We start from the raw sequence: 19,036 nt of genomic DNA, 5'->3' as shown, positions 1-19,036 counted from the left end.
AAAAAATAGCAACTACATTAACAAGACCTTTTGTATTAATATATAAGGTTCGACTAAAAGGATCTTGTTTTGTCCTTTATTAATTCTATGTTTGAATTTGTAAATTTGAGAATTCTCAAAATTCTCACAATTCTTCTAATTTCTCCAGTAGCTTTTAGTACTTTTGCATTTATAATCATCTGCTGTTGGGATTACATTATCTCTGGGCAGTGGCTGCTTTTGTTTGAAAGAGGAGTTGCAAATGTCAGAAACCATACACTGGAAAAAACAGGAGCAGAAGCTGTTGTGTTATCTGTTAATTGGATATAGAATAGAAAGGGATTTCTGTTCTTCCATTTTAATGTTTTGTTTGTGCTGAGCAAAAAGTGCTCTACAGCCTTGTGGGTTATGTTAGAAGCTAGACGTGTGGCCTTTCACTGTGCACTGAAGTGTTTTATGTAGCACAGTTAAATATCCTTGAAAAACTTAACTTTTTGGCTGTGAAGATGCAGATATATCCTGAATCATGCAAAGTTATAAGCCTACCTTTGTGAATAGCCAAGATGGACTGGTGTTCTATTGTTATCTGACTTCCCTTTTCTTTCTCACACATAGAATTTTTATCAAAGCTGTGAGAAATATACTGTTCTGTTTCAAACAGTACAAAGATGCCTGAATTAGCAGTTGTGTATACCAAAAGATGCCACGTGGTCACTTCCACATAGAACTGCACAGTCAAGCCCATAGTACTGAATTATGCATGACATTTTTAATGGTGGAACAAAAGGAGTAGCAGAAGGAAATGCTGCAAAGTACATTCTGCCTTCACTGGTTATTAGGCACTAGTGTATATGCAAGCAAATCCCAAGATATTCTTTATTGAAACTCTGGTGCTGTGCTATACAAATCAAAGCTGTATGAAAGCCATACCTAATGAGGGAAGAATAAATAACAGAAAAACTCTGACACAGAGAAGTGCAGAATGCATACCAACTTACTGTACTTTAGAGAGTGAGAAATAAAGTTCTTATATTTGGCTGGATACTGAAAGTATCAGCTAGTGTAAATATTTACTGTACAATAATTGAAAGGATTAGTCTTATTTGTTAGTCCACAGTGATGATGCCTCTCACTGTCTATTCAGTGAAAACTGGGAGAATGTAACTAAAATTATTTACAGAAGAGCTGCTGCATTTTAAGAGGCAGCTGCATTTAAAGTCAGTTCATTGAAATTCCGTACCCTGTTGATTTTATTGCTTACAGGGTATCCTGTATTGAAACCAAATATGTGGTGTGTGAAAGTAGAGACTGACTTAACAGACCTGCTCTGTAGTTTTTTGAATATCCAGAAGGTTTTAATAGAAAACTTGGTAAGGATTCTGTTTCAGTATTGATTTTCTTCCTGAACGCACCAAACCTTAGACTAGGCATTTTTTGAGCCTTTTGTAATAGTATTACTAACATAGATCAAGATAATTTTTCTAGGCCAGAATATAAAAAAATTGAAAATACTATGTTGTAAAAAATTATTTCTGCTTACTTGACCATTGCTGGTTGTTGAGAAGAGATTGTTGCTTGCCAGTGCTGTCAGGCCTGAAGCCAGCACCACCTTGGTCATACCAGGATGCTCCATCCATCCATCCATCCATCCATCCATCCATGATGCTTTATTGTTGGCTAGGAAAGGACCCACCACGGGACTCCCACTCGTCCTCACTGCAAAAGCAAGCTTGTCTCTTCTCATATGTAGACTTGACCCTACAGAGAGGTCCCCACTACACCTATCCCCTTACCTGTGGAGTTCAGCCATTTCTCACCAGCTCTCTCCTTACCAGCAGAATCCAACAGTGCCTTGCAGTACTGTCTGTAACATCTGCCAGCTGCTTATGCTGTTGCCTGTCACAAACAGCAGTTTCCTGTGTCATGGTCAGTAGTTTCCCATGTGCTGATGCTTTGCTTAACCTCAGGCCAGGCCCTGATGAGTGACCTCAGTGTTTGCCTGCAGGCCAAGAACTGGTTTCTTGACCACTGTAACCACCCCTTAAAAGATTACCCATTGCACAGGTTTGAAATGGTGTGTGTTGCTGGGGGGACTTCTTGGGAGAACAAAAAAACTCAAGAAGTTTATTGGTCCTTCTCTGGAAAACTGAGAGTGTAAAACTCTGTTCCCAAGTGGACTTCACTGAAATCAAATGCACCAAAGTAACTTCTTCACATCTTTTCCCCTGCAACTGCAGAATTTTATTTTTTTTTCAGTGTTACAATGCTATGAGTTTTGCAGAGTAGACAAAGTTGCCTGAGACCCTGATACTTAGTGAAAAAGAGAAATGAAAGAAAACTTCAAGAGTGAGCTTCCCAGAGGGAAGCAAAAAGAAACAGGTTACTAACAGGCCAGGCTTGAAAATACTTGAAAAGGTAAACATTGCCACAGTCACAGTGCTGCTTTCCAGATATGCAAAGACTGGGGAAAAAAAAAAGGGGGGGGAGGAAAGTAATTTTAGTATTTTTCAGTGCATGAAGACTTAATGTTAAAGGTTATTCTGTTATACTAAGCTCTGTTGTATTGCCAGCAAGTATTACTGTATCAGAGGCAGTTCAGTGCAAACTTGATTATTGGTATTTTGATAGCCAAAGTCTAGTAGGTCTAACTCAATTTCAGGCTCTCTAGCATCTTCCCATTTATAATAGCCAATTTTCAAAGCTATGATGTGTTATTACCATTGGTAATGCTACTGTCAATTTGTCTTGGCTTCCCTGCATGGAGTTTATTTTTATTTATTTCTTTTTACTGCAAGTCACTGTGTATACTCAATTGGTTGCTATTTTAACAAGATCTCTGGAGAACTCCTCAACGATGATGCATGTTGAGAAAAAAGCCAGAAAGCAATTTACCACCAAGCAGATACCAAATGAGTGGGCAAGAGTCCAGAGCTGAAAAACCTTAAACATGAGAAGAGTTTGTTAGCATATGCTTGTGCCACACTTAGAACACATAATGAGAACAAGATGTGAGAGGCTAAGTCGTTATCTTACTGGAGTCAGTAGCAAGGTTTGATATCAGAGAAGTGATCACTTTGTCCCTTGTGTTACTTGTGGGTTACTTAGATATATTTCTAGAATTGCAATTACGATGAGTATTTTCCTAAAAATGCCTCTTGAAATATTTATATAGTATTTTTTAGAAGTATAACTTTGTCCCAACTTTTCATCTTATCTTTTTACCTCAAGACATTCAGGTTCATCTGGGAAAGGAGTAGAGAGTAGTAGACTGCTTCCATATGTGCTCTCCAAAGACAAGCACTCCTCAGTGTTTTATGTTCCTAAGTATAATCTTGGTGGGTTGTAAATGTTAAATATAGATGGTGTTTTGAGACATACCCTCTTCTCTGTTTCCAGGTGGGCCATGCACAGGTACAGCTCATGCCTCGTTAACCACACCAACCAAAAGATCTTGCGACTCAGGTACGTGTTTTGCGGGATCAAGGAATTAGGTTTTGCATTATATTTAGCAGTTATAGTTTCAGAGTAAAGGGTAATAACCATACCTGGCAAATGCCAAATGAAAATAAATATTGTTGCTTTGCTGAGAGAAATGTACATATAAAAGGATTAGTATGGCAGATAGTTCACCTGAGAATCCTGTTAAACATAATTCTATAAATATACTGTATTTTCAGTTAATCTTTGTAAAAACAAGACATACAGGGGTAATCAGTTTAAGGCTAATGATTGTGACAGTATTCTGGAAATCCTGCCCTTGAAATGAAGAGTACTGAGTAGAAAACTGTTTGGAGTACATTGACTTACCCTGATTGAAGATACAGTATAGACAGCTGATGTTTGCAGTGAGACTAAATTTTACCTGCTTTGGGTTCTTTCGATGCCTTTATTTCTACACGCAGGATATAGATGAATAATGTCTCACAGAGAGCTGGTGTCAGTAGTGACATGTTAGGTCATTGCCAGGCTGAAGCTGCTGCTTCTGCATCAGATCTGTCCTGAAGAACCATGTGTGCACTCAGTCAGGCAGCCAAGTTACCTGCACTGGCTCAGGTCTTCTCCAGGCTTTGATTTTGTGTGGATTAAGGAGAACTCACACAATCTATACCACTGTTGGAAGCCGTACCTCCTGTGGAGGGGGGGGTGTGTAGGTAGCGGTAATGTTCCAGCAGTGTGTGTTTCCAAAATAATTTTTGCCTATATTTGCATTTATGTGCAGAAAGGTAGGGTATTCCTGTTTGAGTAAGGGCTCTTGCTCTTTAAGGAGTCCAAGGGAAATTTTCTCTGAAGTCATTCTTTCAAAACGTGTTTCAAGTTACTGTTTGTTGAGCTGAACTGTAGTTATTCCACAGGTGGGTGTTGTTAGCTTGCAGCAGATGTGTGGTGATACAAATTGGCTTATTCTGCAGTGAAGGAAGGTTACTGCATTACCTTGTTCTTGGTACAGGTGCAGACTTCTCAAGTAACACATGATAATCCGTGGCAATGCTGTGTGTGTTGTTTGCCAAAGAACTCTCTGAGTTTGGAACTGGAAGATAGTTCTCCAAAACAGAAAGACTGGATTTTCTTTTCTGTGTAGCCGTGGAGGTGTACCTAAACAAGATGAAATGTTTGCCACTATATCCCTTGCAAACTAATCAGCTTTGCTTGTGGTATTACTGAATTGTATTTTCTTTATCTGTTAGCTGTTGTAATGTTTAGCTGGTTTAGCTGAAATTAGAAGAGTAATTTCAAAGCTTGCTGTGGTGCTATAGATACAGTTAACTGAGAGTCCTGTTGGAAAATTTTTTTGTGTGTGCTTAGCAAAAAGAAATGAAAGTTTGTTATTTGGACTGTTAAATGGCACCAGTAAAAGCTCCTTGGAGTAAAGCAGATGAAACTAGGAGACAATGAAAGATGTCTGTTACATGTTTGGCTAACTTTGCTCAGTAGTTTTCTTATTTTCGATTTGTGCTTGTTTGGTCTGTACATGCTTGTATGTTTTCCATTTAGTGTGTTTTGCAAGAAGATGAGGAGATGACCTTAATTTGATACCATAACTTTAATGTTCAGTCAACTAAATCTACTGATTTTGTATTACCTCATTTTCCCCTGAGGTTCTTACATTATGTGCTCAGCAATCTACATATTATCTTTGTAGTCCCTTACACAAATAAACCTGGCACCAGGAGTTACTTTTCTTTTCCAGATCCTGAATTTTCAGCAAACTTTCATTTTTAAAATAAATTACCTTCTTGTCATGGGAATTGACAAGAAAACATTGGCTACAAAATGCTACCCAGAAGTGCTGTGACATCTTCAGGCATGAGCAGCATGCCATGTAGGTGAACATTTGTCATGGTTTAACCACAAGGCCAAAACATAGCCCCATTAGCTACTGTGAAGAAAATTAACTCTATCCCAGCCAAAATCAGCATGTTCTTTCACACTAGAATCACTTCCACTTCCTAGGAAGCTACTTAAATGGTGCAAGCAATATTTGTCAACACTACACATTTTTCATAAGCCTATTTTCTGTAGGTATCCTACATTTCTTCTGCTTGGAAGAGTTTTGAAGAAAGAATGTTGTGTTGGATTTTATCTGTCTAATTCTGTTCACCCTTCAAGCATAGTTTTTCCCTTTAGTTCCGTAAAGCAGCATTTGAGACAGAAAATTAGAAATTTGACCTACTTATCTTATATGTAAGTTTCCATCAGGATATTAAGAAAGAGACAAAACTTTCATATTTTATCAGCATGAGTGTAACAATTGAAGAAAGATCAAAACAATAAATATGCCAAGGTACAGGAAAAGTTCTCATAGAGAAAAAAACAGAGGTTTTACCTAATGCACTTGTCAACCTGCATGCTGTAGAAGCTGTTCCAATAAAAAATAGTATTATGACACCAAATAATGGGGGTTTTCCTCCTGTTCGCTGGTATCATCACTGTGGTAAAAAGTATTTCTATTCCAGTGTACCCACAGGACAAGGATTATAATGAAAAGAATGAATAAAGCCTTGCAATCATTAGTTTGGATGATGCCTCAAAGGTTTTTGAGAGCTGGCAGTCTGAAGATGCTGTAGGAAGACAAATAGGACTGTGTGGTCCGGTGTATAGCTTCTTATGTATTTTGATTTGTTTCTTAATGGTTGTGTAATGTGATGATGATTGATGGCAGGTACTGTGAGGCTTGCTCTAATCTGCAGGACATCCACATCCCATTTGTATCAGGTGCCTGTGTTGGGAAAGTGCAGTGCCAAGTGGCATACTACTCTTGTTTTTCTGCTCTACAACTTTAATGATGATTTACTACACAACTCTAAGCAGCCATATTTTATAACATCTTCATGCAGCTTAAAGAAACCTGGAAAAAAATTGATGGAACTGTGTGAGTGTGCTCAGTTAATTTTTAATTGTGCAGTAGAGAAGGTGGTAGAAACAGGCAGATAAAATGTGGTAATGATACAATCAATTCATACATTATATCCATAAAGTTGGTGAGGTTTTAAGGACTTTGTTTCTCAGTAGCAGTTCATGAGAAACGTGCATCTGTATAGTTATGTAATATTTTGTATAGTTGTGTGTGTAGATAGCTCACATTTTATGAGAACATCTGTCCCAGATTGGTGTGGTGGTGTTTATATTGTACAAGATGAATATCTCTCTCTTTGCTCTATATGTTTTCTAGTTTAAAATTTGAGTCTAGAAGATGGAAATAATTCTTTCACTGCTTGAGTAAAGTGGTTAAACAGGTCCTTTTTGAAGTTTTGAATTTATTGATGTTCTTGTACTGAGACATGTGCTTACTTGTAACAGTGCCAGGAATCCAAATGCTTTGAGATTGAACTTGCACAATTGAGAGGACAGCCTTTGAGGAGTTCTAGGAAGGTCAAGTTGTGGAAATAGAAGTAAACAGATTTTCAGCCAGAGCCAAAACCATGAAATCATTACATTAATATGATCATTTTTTAAATCAATCTCTATGTATTGAGTAAGGACAGAAGGACCTTATACACCACTAATTAGATTTTCTTTTTTAATTGCTCCAAAGTGTTAAGCTCCTGAGCAAAAAATGCACAAAAGATTACTGAAGGGGGCTTTATAGCACTAAACCAACTTTGAGGTCTTTCATTGGTGTTTCAAGGGACTATTAAGGTGTTCTTTAGTGTTTTGACTTCTGGAGGGCATTGTGTTGAAATCCAGCCTTCTTGGATCTCTCTCACCAGCAGGAAAGTGATGATAGAACAGCCTTTGAGCAGCATAATAAATCACCCAGCCCTAGCAATAATAGTGCCCATTAGGGACACTCTTCCCCCTCCCTCGGCTGAGTTCCCAGCTGTACTAATAGAACAGCACATCAAGCAAGGCTGTAAATAAAAGTTACAACCTAATAGGTGGGTGCTGAAGTGGAACGGAAGGGAGCTGAGGCATGGAGGCCTTATTGCTGCTCATCAGCAATTACAAACAGGATGGAGCGTCTGGGACTGGCACTGATGCAGCAGGAGCTGATAGAGGCTGGGAGATGACACCATACCATGATCAGATGATGTATGTTGATGGCCTTTTACTGCCTCAGCTTATTGCCTATTTCTGTGACATGCTGGATTATCTGTTCTGTGCTCCCATATCTATCTGGATGGACAGATTGGTTTCCTCTCCTCCTGCTTATCTAAGAGCCTTCTCGAAGTGTTATTATTATTGTAGATTAAAATTCTCCTAATGGTAAGGATCATAATAGTCATAGCTGTAAACAAAATTAAGGACTTGCTCTAATTGTGTGATTTATTTCCACTATTACCTTTCTCGGCTTTAAAAAGCTACCCTTGTTCATTAAAAATAGTGGATATGATGGTTCACCTGAACTTTCTTTTACATTGAAGGCATCCCATGCATTTTAAACTAATTGAGTTAGTTGGAGAATCCAAAGTGATGGGTTTGGGGTCAATACATCAAAACATTTGTTAAAAGTCAGCTATAGCTGTGATGATCCTTGCCTCTTGAATTTAAAAACTTCAGCTGTTCCTGGGAAGTTTTATAAGAGCTTGTTAGCACGCAATAATTGCTAATATTCTTTTTGTAAAAAAGTCTTTCTTGATTTTTATCTGTTGCAGTCTAGCACATTTCTGTGCTAGACATCTAAATCATCTCTTTACTAAACTGCAGTGGAAAAAATGCCTTGAATTTTAGTCCATATTTGCTTTGATCTAAAGAGAAGTTTTGCAAGCATCTTCATAGTTCATACGTTAATCACTCATGCAGTTTACTTTTGAAGAGAATTTTCTTCCAAGTACTGGTAAAAACAGCATTCAGAAATGAAAAGGCGTGCAGCAGCATGACAGCATATGAAAACAGTGACTCCTATCCCTGCCTATTCGGTACGGCCAGGATAAAATAAATAAATTATTTTTCTATCATCTTACAGTATTAGAACAGGAATACTTTTATCTGCATGTGTTGAAGTACACTAAACTGAGATGAATGGAAACTTTTACAGTATTACTTTGAAATGAACTTTCATACTTAGTGGCTCCTACGTGTCCCTTTTCTTTGCATTGATCATCAAGTGAAGAAGCTAGATAGTTGAAGTGGCCAAAGGGATGAAAAATGTATCGTGGCTGTGAAAGCCCTCTTTCACATGCTGTATAGATAAATTACAAATACTTTAGAGACAATGTTTTGAAGATGTTGGTAAACCATGCCAGTAATTTTTATTTAGGATTAATTCATTTTTCTTATCAGTCTGTTGAAGTCATTCTTGAAAGGACTGTTGGTCTTAAGAAATAAAATTACTGTTGTGGAATAAGATAAATAGATGAACGTGATGGCTTACATGCTTATTAATGTTTCCCCTTTTATAACATTGTATTCCCCAAAACCACACTAACTCAGATCAGTTCTCTTAAGAGCATGGGAGGCAGTCGAACATGATCTCCAAGAAAGAAAACTCCTTTAAAAAACAGTTTAATAATTAAAATAATAATAAATGGTAATAAAAGGAAAATAGCAAAAAGGACAGAGAAATAAAACCCCCAAAAAAGAAGTGATGAAAATGAAAAACAACTGCTTGCTTCCAATTTTTGCCAGCCAGTTCCTGAGCAGCAGCCGCTGGCCAGCTTTCCCCCCAGTTTGTATGCTGATCATGACACCATAAGATATGGAACATCCTTTGGACAGTGGGGGTCAGCTATCCTGGCTGTGTCCCTGTCCAGCTTATTGTGCCCTCCAGCCCCTCTCACTGGTGGGGTGAGGTGAGAAGCTGAAAAGCCCTTAACTCTCTGTAAACACTGCTTAGCAACATCTAAAGCATCAGTGTGTTATCAACATTATTCTCATCCCAGATCCAAAGCACAGCACTGTACCAGGTACAAGGAAGAAATTTTTTCCAGTGGAAACCAGGACACTACCTCATGTAGAAAGTGGGATTTGGTGTATGCTGGTGTGAGTGGCAGAAATGTATAATAATTCAGGTAGATTTTGGTTATTCAGAGGTTCATAGGTTGTAAGAATCAACCATTTTTTCCCTTGTGGGGAGGAAACAACCTTAACCTAGTAAAATAGAAGTAAAAAGCAATAATCAAAATCTCTCTGTGGATGGGGAAATAAGGGCCTCCTGGCCTGTGCGACCTCCCAGCAGGAGCTCACATACACACCTCTGTGTATCTTATAGTTCTCTCAGCTGTCTGAGGCCAGTCCAAGTTCAGCATCCTAACAGAAAATGTCCTCCAAGCACCTAAAACTGTTATTCCCACTATCTTTATTTATCCTCTCAAATCACCCAAATTCATCTTGTTTTATCTTGTGTAGTTCAGATAAGCCCTTGAAACTTGCTTTTTCATTCTTCACCAAATAACCCCTTTAAGACTTTCTCGTTTTGTGTAAGTCCATTCCTCACCTTTCACTTGCCTTTATCTTTTTGCTGCTCTTGATTCAAATTTTTCATCTGTTTTCCATATTCTGAATCCCATGAAAAAGAACAACTTGGAAGAAAATGTAGTTGGGTCAATAGGACAGGATGATCTCTTGAGAGGAGTTCACATTGAATTGTCAGCCAATAGGAAAATAATTTTAAATGTCAAAGTAAAGGTACCAGATGATAGGAGTAAACACTGTCTGGGTTAGCTGTGTTAGGAACACAGCTAGTATAGCTGGCTGATTAAGGACAGAGATTTTTCCCCTCTCATTGGCACTGGAACAGGTACCCACAGAGGCTGTGAAGTCTTTTTGAAAATTTTTGCAAATGGGCTGGACCAGGCCCTGAGCAACCTGATCCAATTTCTTTGATGTTTTACTCTGCATCAAGCAGGAGACCAAGACTGCATGACCTCCAGAAATCCCTTCCAACCTAATTTTTTTCAGTGACCCTAATGGAAAACAAATATGATCTGAGTGTGTAGAGATACTTAGTGTAACCTCAGTAGCATTCATAGCACTTAATGAGAACTGAGGTCTGGAAGTACAGGCAAGCATTTAGTGCCTCAAGCACTGCCAAGGAGAGCCAGGAGAGAGACTCTTGGAAGGGTGGGAGAGCTGGAATGGTCAGTGCAAAGGAAGAGCTGGGAGAACAGTGCATGCAGCAATGTTCTCCTGGGCCATGAGCAGGATAAATGACCTGTGCTTTGGTAAATGAGACACTCCTGTCCTGAAAAAACGTGTGCTGCTGCCCTCAACATTTTCGCACCGCATTTTCTCTATGGGCTGATGTTTTTCAGGCTGCTTGGTGAAATCGTTGCCAAATACAAAACTATGCATTTAAAATTGTCTTTTAAAATTCGGATATTGCCACATCTTTTTACCAAAGTCTTAGGGAATTATGACGAAGGATTTATCTTCAATTTGTGGAAACAGAAGAGGAAATCTTTTGTCCTTTATGTATATTTTGCTTAAAATGAAGCAACTTTACCTTGATTATTTTTTTTGTGGTTTCATGCCATGTTTAGTTCTCAGAACTCTCAAAACCTCTATGGTCAATTACATGACCATAGACAGTAGGTATATAGTTAACTGTGAAAGAATACATAACTATTACCTTTACTTAACATTGTGCTTCCAACAGCTCTGAATTCCTTGTTTTGTAACCAGAGACTGCTGGAATAATGGCATCTCACGACTTTAAACAAAGCACATCTCCATGAATTTCAAAGGTAAAGAAATCAGGGTTATACATCTTGCATTTCTCACCCACACTCTACAAGAACAGGATTTGGGGAGCCTAGGGTTTGCTTTAATTTTGACAGTATGGAGAATGTCACAAAGAATAGTTGAGATCATTGACTTTAAAGACCTGACTCCTGTCAGGCTGAAGAACTGAATTGATTTTACCTCAGCAGTCAGCAACTTGATCTGATCTGTTCAGATCAGACAGCTTCCTTACAGGTACGCTTTAGCAAATGAGACACATAATTTTAAATTTATAATTATGTATTTTAATTTATAATTTAAAATTTGTTATTTTTATTGCACTGGAGATATTTTAAATGAAGTCAAGCATTAAATAACTGGCCCGAAATATATTTGAAACAAATAGCCACTTACATATACTTTTTAAGTAAATTTTATTTTTTTACTATTTTAAAACACTTGAACCTTCAGGGAGCTAATCCATGATCCGATTCCTGTTGTACTTTTTGACATGAGAGCAGTGCCCCACAGATTTCATCTGACTCTTGGTGAAGGTCTTTATTCTGGCTAAATATTTTGGTGAGCATCAGACAACTTCTAAGGGCTAGTTTTCAGTATTTTCATTTAGATGCTATTTTTCATAAGGACTTTAGAAATATATGAAAATAATTTTAGAATCTTTTGGAAGCATTCTTTAGTCTGTTGAACATACACAGGGAGAGTGTATCTTCCTACAAAGTGAGGAAGTTGTTTGCGTGACGGTTCAGTGAACATACAAGTCATGTCTTTTTCCTGTTTCTGTTCCAAATTATTTCTGTAACATGAACTTTGACAAATAGCTAATAACTAATGAGACCAACATCTTGGAGCAAAAGAGGATTGAAGAAGAGCTGTATGTAAGATACAAGACAGTGCATGTACGGTTGTATCCTCCAAGTTTCATTGATCTGTTCTTCCTCTCTCTGGTCTTTGGTTCAGATTAGTGTAGAAGCTTCCCAAACATCTCCTTTCCAAGCAGTAAGAACTGCCTAGTAAACCAGCCTGACTTCTGGTGGACTGTAGACACCAATCAGATGTATGGGAATTGTGTCCTATGCCAGGGCTGGTCGTTTCCTCCCTGCCCCCCCCCTCCCCGCCCTGAGAAAATTGCTAGAAAAAGTAACACAATCAAAATACAAACTGATTCTTAAGCTTTATTTAAGGTAATGGAATTAAAACCAAGTGTACTTTGAAGATGGATTAGCTGTACATTTCAGAACCTTCTCACAATGCATTTGGGAAAATTTTTATCAAAATACAAGAGTTCTTAGGGTTTTTTTCCTTGACATTAATCAGGTACAGTCCTTGGAACTATAGTCTCTCATTGCAAGATTTCTGTTGCTAATGACATCACTGAGATTTTGCAGTTAAAGACAAATCAGTTTTTTGAAAGATAAATATTGATAAGTATTTTTTTCACTGCTAGCAGGCGAGAGTTCTTTACAATTCCTCTTCTGAATATCTCTCTTAGCCTTGGAAAACCCTCATTATACCAATGGGGGAAGGGTCTACTAAGGAAAACTCAGTGTATGAGTGAAAAATAACAGAGCAAATATTTTCTATATAGAACTGGTTTTAGGCTATTAGTTTGAAGAATTACTTTCCTGAATACTGTATACCATCTGATTGATGAGGACATAGCTGGAGTATACCACTAGGATTTGGAAGCAGAGCAGCACTGCTTATTTATGCACAATGAAGCTGACTAGCAAATATGAAATATTTATAGCATTATCTATTCTTGTTAATCCAATTCTAGAAAATTTCACAAAGCATAAGAGGGTTCTCATTAAAGTCAGCAAAACCAAAACTGTGATATTGCTGAATGCTTTTAAATTTCCCATTTTATCAGAACCAGTGCAAACTTATTTGTGTGTATTTCTACATACATATTCAGATATGTAAATATGCATATTTGAGTACTACTAAGTGTAGTCTTCAGGTGCTGTGGAATGGCCAGGATGTTCATGATTTGTCTTCATAGTTTCTTCATCATGTGTATTACTGTGTTATGACTTTTTTCTTCTTACTTGTGTCTCTTCTTCCTTTTAGCTATTTGTATTGTGTGCATTATCCCTTCACTTGATAATCCTGTTCTGATTATTCAGGCCACTTACGATGTCATTTGTTCTCCAGCTTCAAGTGTGACCAGAATCAGCCTTTGTCCATCTCCCAGCCCTAACCCTGTGCTGTTAAAATACGTAATTTAGTAATGAGAAAAGAAGTTCAAACTGACTTTTTTGTAATTTTTTTTGAGTTTAGTGTTGTAGCCCTTTTTCTCTTCTGGCCTTTTCAAGGTTCATTCTTTATAATAGTCTGAATGTATGAAGATGAGATGCTGCTTGTGAGCATTAAAAAACCTCCACCAACAACCTGAACAAGCCTCCCTTAGCGTCCTAAGAATAGTATCGAGCTTCTACCCTGCATCAATTGCCCCCAGTAATCAAAACAATGGGAATTCAGTCTTGTGCCTGTACACACCAGCAGTCACTGTGTGTGTATGGTGTTGCTGTCAGCAGCTGTTTTTAAACACGTTCTTTAGGTATTTACCCTTGGAGCATGAGCTGAACAGCAGGCCAGGACTGTCCAACCTGTTCTCTCTTCACAAGCTCATCTGTTGTGGCTCTGGAGGTTTACAGATTTCTCCCATGGGTGTAATGCAGGAAAGGAACCCCACTCACGTAGCTTTCTAAACAAACAAAATCCTTCTGTCAGCCAGCAGCAGTAGAGGTGGCCGATGCCTTAGGAAATGTTCTAACTAATTGAAATGCCCAAAGTTAATCCATCAAAGGAACTGTACAGTACAGGTGCCTGAATACATTTAAATATGTGCTTGTTTGAATCAATCTGGTATATAAGTAAAAATGTTGGAGAAATAAATTAACATTTCTATTAACTAAAGGCATGCTGACATCAGAGAGCATGGGGGAAGTAATGCAGAAACTTAAATATAAAACAGATGTAGTATAGGAGCCTAAATATGAGATGAAAACTAATTAGCTTTTTACGTAATTTAACAATTATGAATTTTATTGACAAGAAAGGATAATAGCCATTTTCACACTTTTTCTAATTATAGCTTAGCTAAAATGCATGCAGGAACCTATGTAGTTCACTATTTGTCATACATTTTCAACATGCATTAAATTAGTCGCTTCTGTTTCATTAGAGATGGGAGCCTCATTAGGTTACAGTGCAGCACAGTACACTTCCTTTTTGACAGGTGATAGTACTGACAGTACAGGTTTAGAGAACAAAAAATGTGAATGCTGGGAAAGAATTAGTATATAATTTTTAAATTTTATCTTCCTATCCACAAACTCTAACTTTCTTAGAGTTAAGAAAGGCTGAGGGTGGGAGAGAGGTCAGGAGACTGATCCAACCTCCTTACTCAGAGCAGAGTCACCTAGAGCAGGCTGGGGCCCGTGTCCAGTCAGGTTTTGAGTACCTGCAAGGAGGGAGCTTCCACAAACCCACTGGGGGAACTTGTGCCAGTGTCAGGTCCCCCCACAGTGAAAAAGCATTTTCTTACGTTCAAGTGGAATGTTACCCAAAATGTATGTATGGTTTTGCCCCTACACTTCTCTGTTTTCCTGAAATCATAATAATTAATACTCATTCAGTCACATACATACATACAAACATACATACATACACGTATATGTATATCCTCTTTCCTAGCAACACATGCCATGTGTGCCAGCTCTCATTTTGGAGAAATGAAGCCATGCTATTGTTGAACTCAAAAATACCACTTACACCCAAAGCAGTATACATACTAAGTTCCTTTTTTTTTTTTTTTTTTTTTTTTCTGTTTTGGTTTTTTTTTTGTTTGGTTTGGGTTTTGGTTTGGGTTTTTTTTTATTGTTCATTAAATCCAACACTTCAGGTTGTTCACTGTCTGTAACAGAATCCTTTTTCTTATCTCTGTTGCAAAGGGGTGAGGTGAATTTTTCTGTCAAGAGTTCGAAGCATGTCAGTAATGCACATTTGGAACATCTTGCAGCAGTTCTTCCAATTATGTGTCTCAAATAGCTAGGCTGAAAGTTGGAGGGTTATTGTGGGTTGTTTTTACTCATTAGAGCTGGAAACAATTACTGTTGCATGGTTGTGGTGATGGATGAGAAATAATAACTTACGTAATGCAACTTACGGGTGTTATTTATAGTCTCCAGTGTGATTTCATGGAGAGCCTCCTGAGGCAAAGAAGCGACTGATGGGGTGTGAGTTCTACAGAGACTGTTCCCATGTGGAACATTGTTTAGGGACATTGAGTTTTAGTGCAGTTGCTTTTAAACTCTGTGGAGGGGAAAAAAATAAATCGGTGAAATAATGATGCTAAGGGCCCTGCAATGATACTAGAAAGAGATTGTGTGGTTAAATATTACCAAAGGGCTTATGTAAGATATTTTTGAGACATCTGTCTGTAGTGTTTAAAAAAAACCTGAGGTGAATTCACAAAAGAAATGCATTTCTTATGAGTGTGGGTGCTTCCAAAGAGGTGCGTAGCCTTGAGAGGCAGTCACGATTGTGTGAGAAGACAAGATGTTCATTTCAATGAAATATCAGAGTTTCAGAATAACATTTTCCACAGCACTATACAGCAACAGGGAGGGATTGAGGTGGTCACAGTTGTCAAACTTGTCTTATGAGGTGTTAATCTTGAATTTCTGTTTCTTCATTAGTAGTCAACAAGCAAAAGGGTTTTGGAACAACTGTGTTAATTTTAGATTCATTTGAACTAGAGAGATTATTTTAAATGACGATTCTGGTAAATGTGATAGGGAAGATTTGTATAGAGGCAGTTTTCTCTAGATGAAATTTCTAATGCATAATCAACATGCCAGGGAGTTAAGTAATCCCTCATCTAAGAACAGAATAATGAATAACAAAAAAAACCAAAACAAAACAACAACTAGAAATTGGCAACAAGCTACTGCTCAAATTTCAGTTAATCCCTGTTACATAGTTATTGTCTGTGACCATCCGAGTTTCTTCATGGACAGAGGTTTTAACAGCTTAAGCTGCTTCTAAAATAGTTTCAGAGGAGATGGCAGTAATGTTTGAGGGTTATTAAAGACTGCTTGTTCTGGTGTTTGCATGGACAGCTGAGATCATAAATGCCAGTCTGTGTGATGGGTTCTTTATGATAAGAAAAAAAACCTGAGTGCCTCAAACGCTGCCATGAAACCAGAGATTAAACAGATTCATCTTCTTGAAGCAAGCAGCAGCAGAGGAGAGATCCTCTTTTTCTTACTCTTCACCCATCTCTTCCATCCTTCCTCCTTCCCTGTTTTGTTAGCCCATGTCTCTGTTGGGCCTAGAGCATCTCACCCTCCCCCCAAATGCCATGGAAGAGCCATCATGATTGTTACTGAAGCCATCTGCATGCAGCCTGCAAACTCCTCCAAGGCAGCAGAGTAAGGCAGTGGAATTCAGCTCAGGCACCATTTATTTGAAAAATTTTGAGGGGAGAACATGAGTAATGAAGATGAGAACAGTGACAGTGAGGAACCAGTGTGAGTCTCTGTCCATGACATAATAGTTTTAAGAACACTGCTCTACTTGTTGATTCCAGACAAGCCTCCAGTTTCAGCCTTGCCCAACTGAACTTCTTTGTTCTCTCCTTTCAAAAGGGAGTTTGATACACAATGAGAAGGATCTCCACCATTAGATATTAGTTAGAACAATACTTGTTTCTTAACTCAGAATTAAAATTTCAGTGGGAGAGTGTCAGTGGCAGTTACTCTGCTGAGCAGTTTCTTTCTGAATTTTTGGGGATTTCTCATCCTTATTGTTCATTTTTGCAGAGAAGTTTTGTGGTTTATGACTTCTGTGGGTAAAAGAACAGCATTTTTATTTTTCTCTCACGCTGGGTATTTGTTGGTTTAGGTGTAATGCTAAAATACAGGTTGAGCATGGAAAATGTTTCTTAGAAGCAAAAGAAGAAGTAATTGTTGTTGAACGAACCATCCTTCTGAGGAAAGCCAACCATCCTTCTGAGGAAAGCCACTGTCAGTCACTGGCTGAGAGAATCCTCTTCTCTGTAGCCTTTTTTGGTTGTTTGAAGGTTCATACTGGGAATTTACTCTTGCTTCTAGTTGCAGCACTTTAGCCTTTATTCCTAGGGGTTTTTTCAGCTGCACTCCAGGTAGTAAAGCTATGTATGACTATTTCATTTTGCTGTCAGATCTTTGAACTTTAATGTTGCAAGATTCCAGGTGCTGGAAGACGTATTTTGTGTCCTGTATTGCTTGTGTCAGTATCATGAAAAGCAGCATGATCTGGAAGAAATGCACGCAGGTCTGACTCTAAAAGGTCCAGTTTCTGCTCTGTGCTTTCTCCTCGCTCATTGTACTTGCCCATGGGAAGATGGCAGTATGTGTGCTGTGGGTCTGGTTTGTGATGAGTATTAGCTTGGACTCGTGCTCAAGGTGCTGGGCAATCAGTGATCAGAGAGATGGTGCAGTCCCTGAGAGCCAGGCTGAGTTTACCTCAGTGCTAAGTATTCTCGTTAATGGCAGAAAGATATGCATTGTAAAAAATGAGATATCTCTAATTTGTATGATATTGACTAACTCATGTTAATATTCAGTTAGTCATTACCAATTAACAGGAAGCGTGTAACTAATTATTTTCATTTGTAGGACTACTAGCCTGACTTGAGGTAGCTATTTTTCTCATTAAGGCATATGCTTTCATTAACTTATTATACACTGGTTGTCTCATACCATGAACCCCTTATTTGGACTTCAGGATCAGCAGACCACTGTGGTTTCCATTGGCTTAATTCAGAATGCCAAATTTGCTTCTGAGAACTACCAGAATGGCTTATGTTTCCAGAAGCAAAGATGTGTGGAGGCAGCTGTTCCATAATGGCAGTGTATCTGTTTCTTTAGTAATGAATAAACTGCAAATGAAGTAGATCTCCATCTGGGGCAACAGGGTGGACTGGAGCAGGTTTTACTCAATGCTGAGTAAGACAGGTCACAGTACAGAATCTGCCTGTTGGAGGGGGCATCCTTATACACTCAAGGCTAGCCTGGTGTTCTAGGCACTCTGAAAACAAGTGTCCATGGGACAGGACTGTTGACCTTGGAGTATGAGTTGGGATCTCTGTTCAGGGAGTCAGGCAGTCTGTTCAGAGGGTCTTTCCCTTGAACCATTTTCTCCAGAGATTTAGAGACAGGACTAGTTGTTCCATAACTGTATTAATGCATTATGCACCACTTTGTTTTCCTTGCCAAGGCTCCTGCGCAGCCAAGCATGCAGAGGTGGAGTATGTTATATACTGAATGTTAGTTTAGGCCTAATATATGTATTTTGTAAGGTGTAAATTGTAATCTATGACACTGATCAAAAAGGTGGCTGTCTTTAGGCACACATCAGATAAAATCATTGCCACTTAATAGAAACTTATCACCTGTATATAGTGCAGAAAGCAGTCCACTCTTCTATGAAATGTGAGATACTTTGTGAGAGGCTTTGTACTTGTTGTAAAGCCAGGCACATTTTCAGCATATTTTAAGAGCAGTATGACAGAAATAAAGTAGGCCCTAGTGAGGCAAGGTGTATATTTGTAATGGCTGTAACATTGGAGTACAACAACTGGAAAAACACTGTGACATAAGGGCTGAAACACAGGTAAGAAATGCGAATTAGTCTGTATTGCATGTGAGGAACCAGGGGAAGTTAAGAGAGCGTCCCGGACGGGAGAAGCTGCCAGGTATTCCAAGTCTGACTCCTTTAGGTATTTACTCAAGGAGAACCATGATGTTGATAAGCAGTGGCTCAGGTAAGATAGCTGACATAACAAGGTTATGGACAGTGTTGTATCCACAGCAGTTACCTTTTCCTGCCTAATCCAGGACAGCACAAAGCAGACATGAGCAATGGAGTCTTAGAATAATGGTACAGA

The 19,036-nt window shown here is 38.4% G+C and overlaps 1 protein-coding gene across 2 annotated transcripts in view; it reads left to right on the top strand.

Moving 5' to 3' along the window:
* ZFAND3 (zinc finger AN1-type containing 3) overlaps nucleotides 1–19,036 on the top strand; it is a 135,455-nt gene that overhangs the window by 95,461 nt on the left and 20,958 nt on the right. For both annotated transcript variants that reach the window (XM_069009835.1, XM_069009836.1), the window contains exon 5: nucleotides 3,376–3,441. In XM_069009835.1, the coding sequence (XP_068865936.1) occupies nucleotides 3,376–3,441 (66 nt within the window). The remainder of the gene's footprint in view (nucleotides 1–3,375; nucleotides 3,442–19,036) is intronic.

The sequence above is a fragment of the Aphelocoma coerulescens genome, chromosome 3 (genome assembly GCF_041296385.1).
Source record: "Aphelocoma coerulescens isolate FSJ_1873_10779 chromosome 3, UR_Acoe_1.0, whole genome shotgun sequence".
In the NCBI taxonomy this organism is placed as follows: domain Eukaryota; kingdom Metazoa; phylum Chordata; class Aves; order Passeriformes; family Corvidae; genus Aphelocoma; species Aphelocoma coerulescens.
This window is presented reverse-complemented; position numbering and strand designations above follow the sequence as displayed.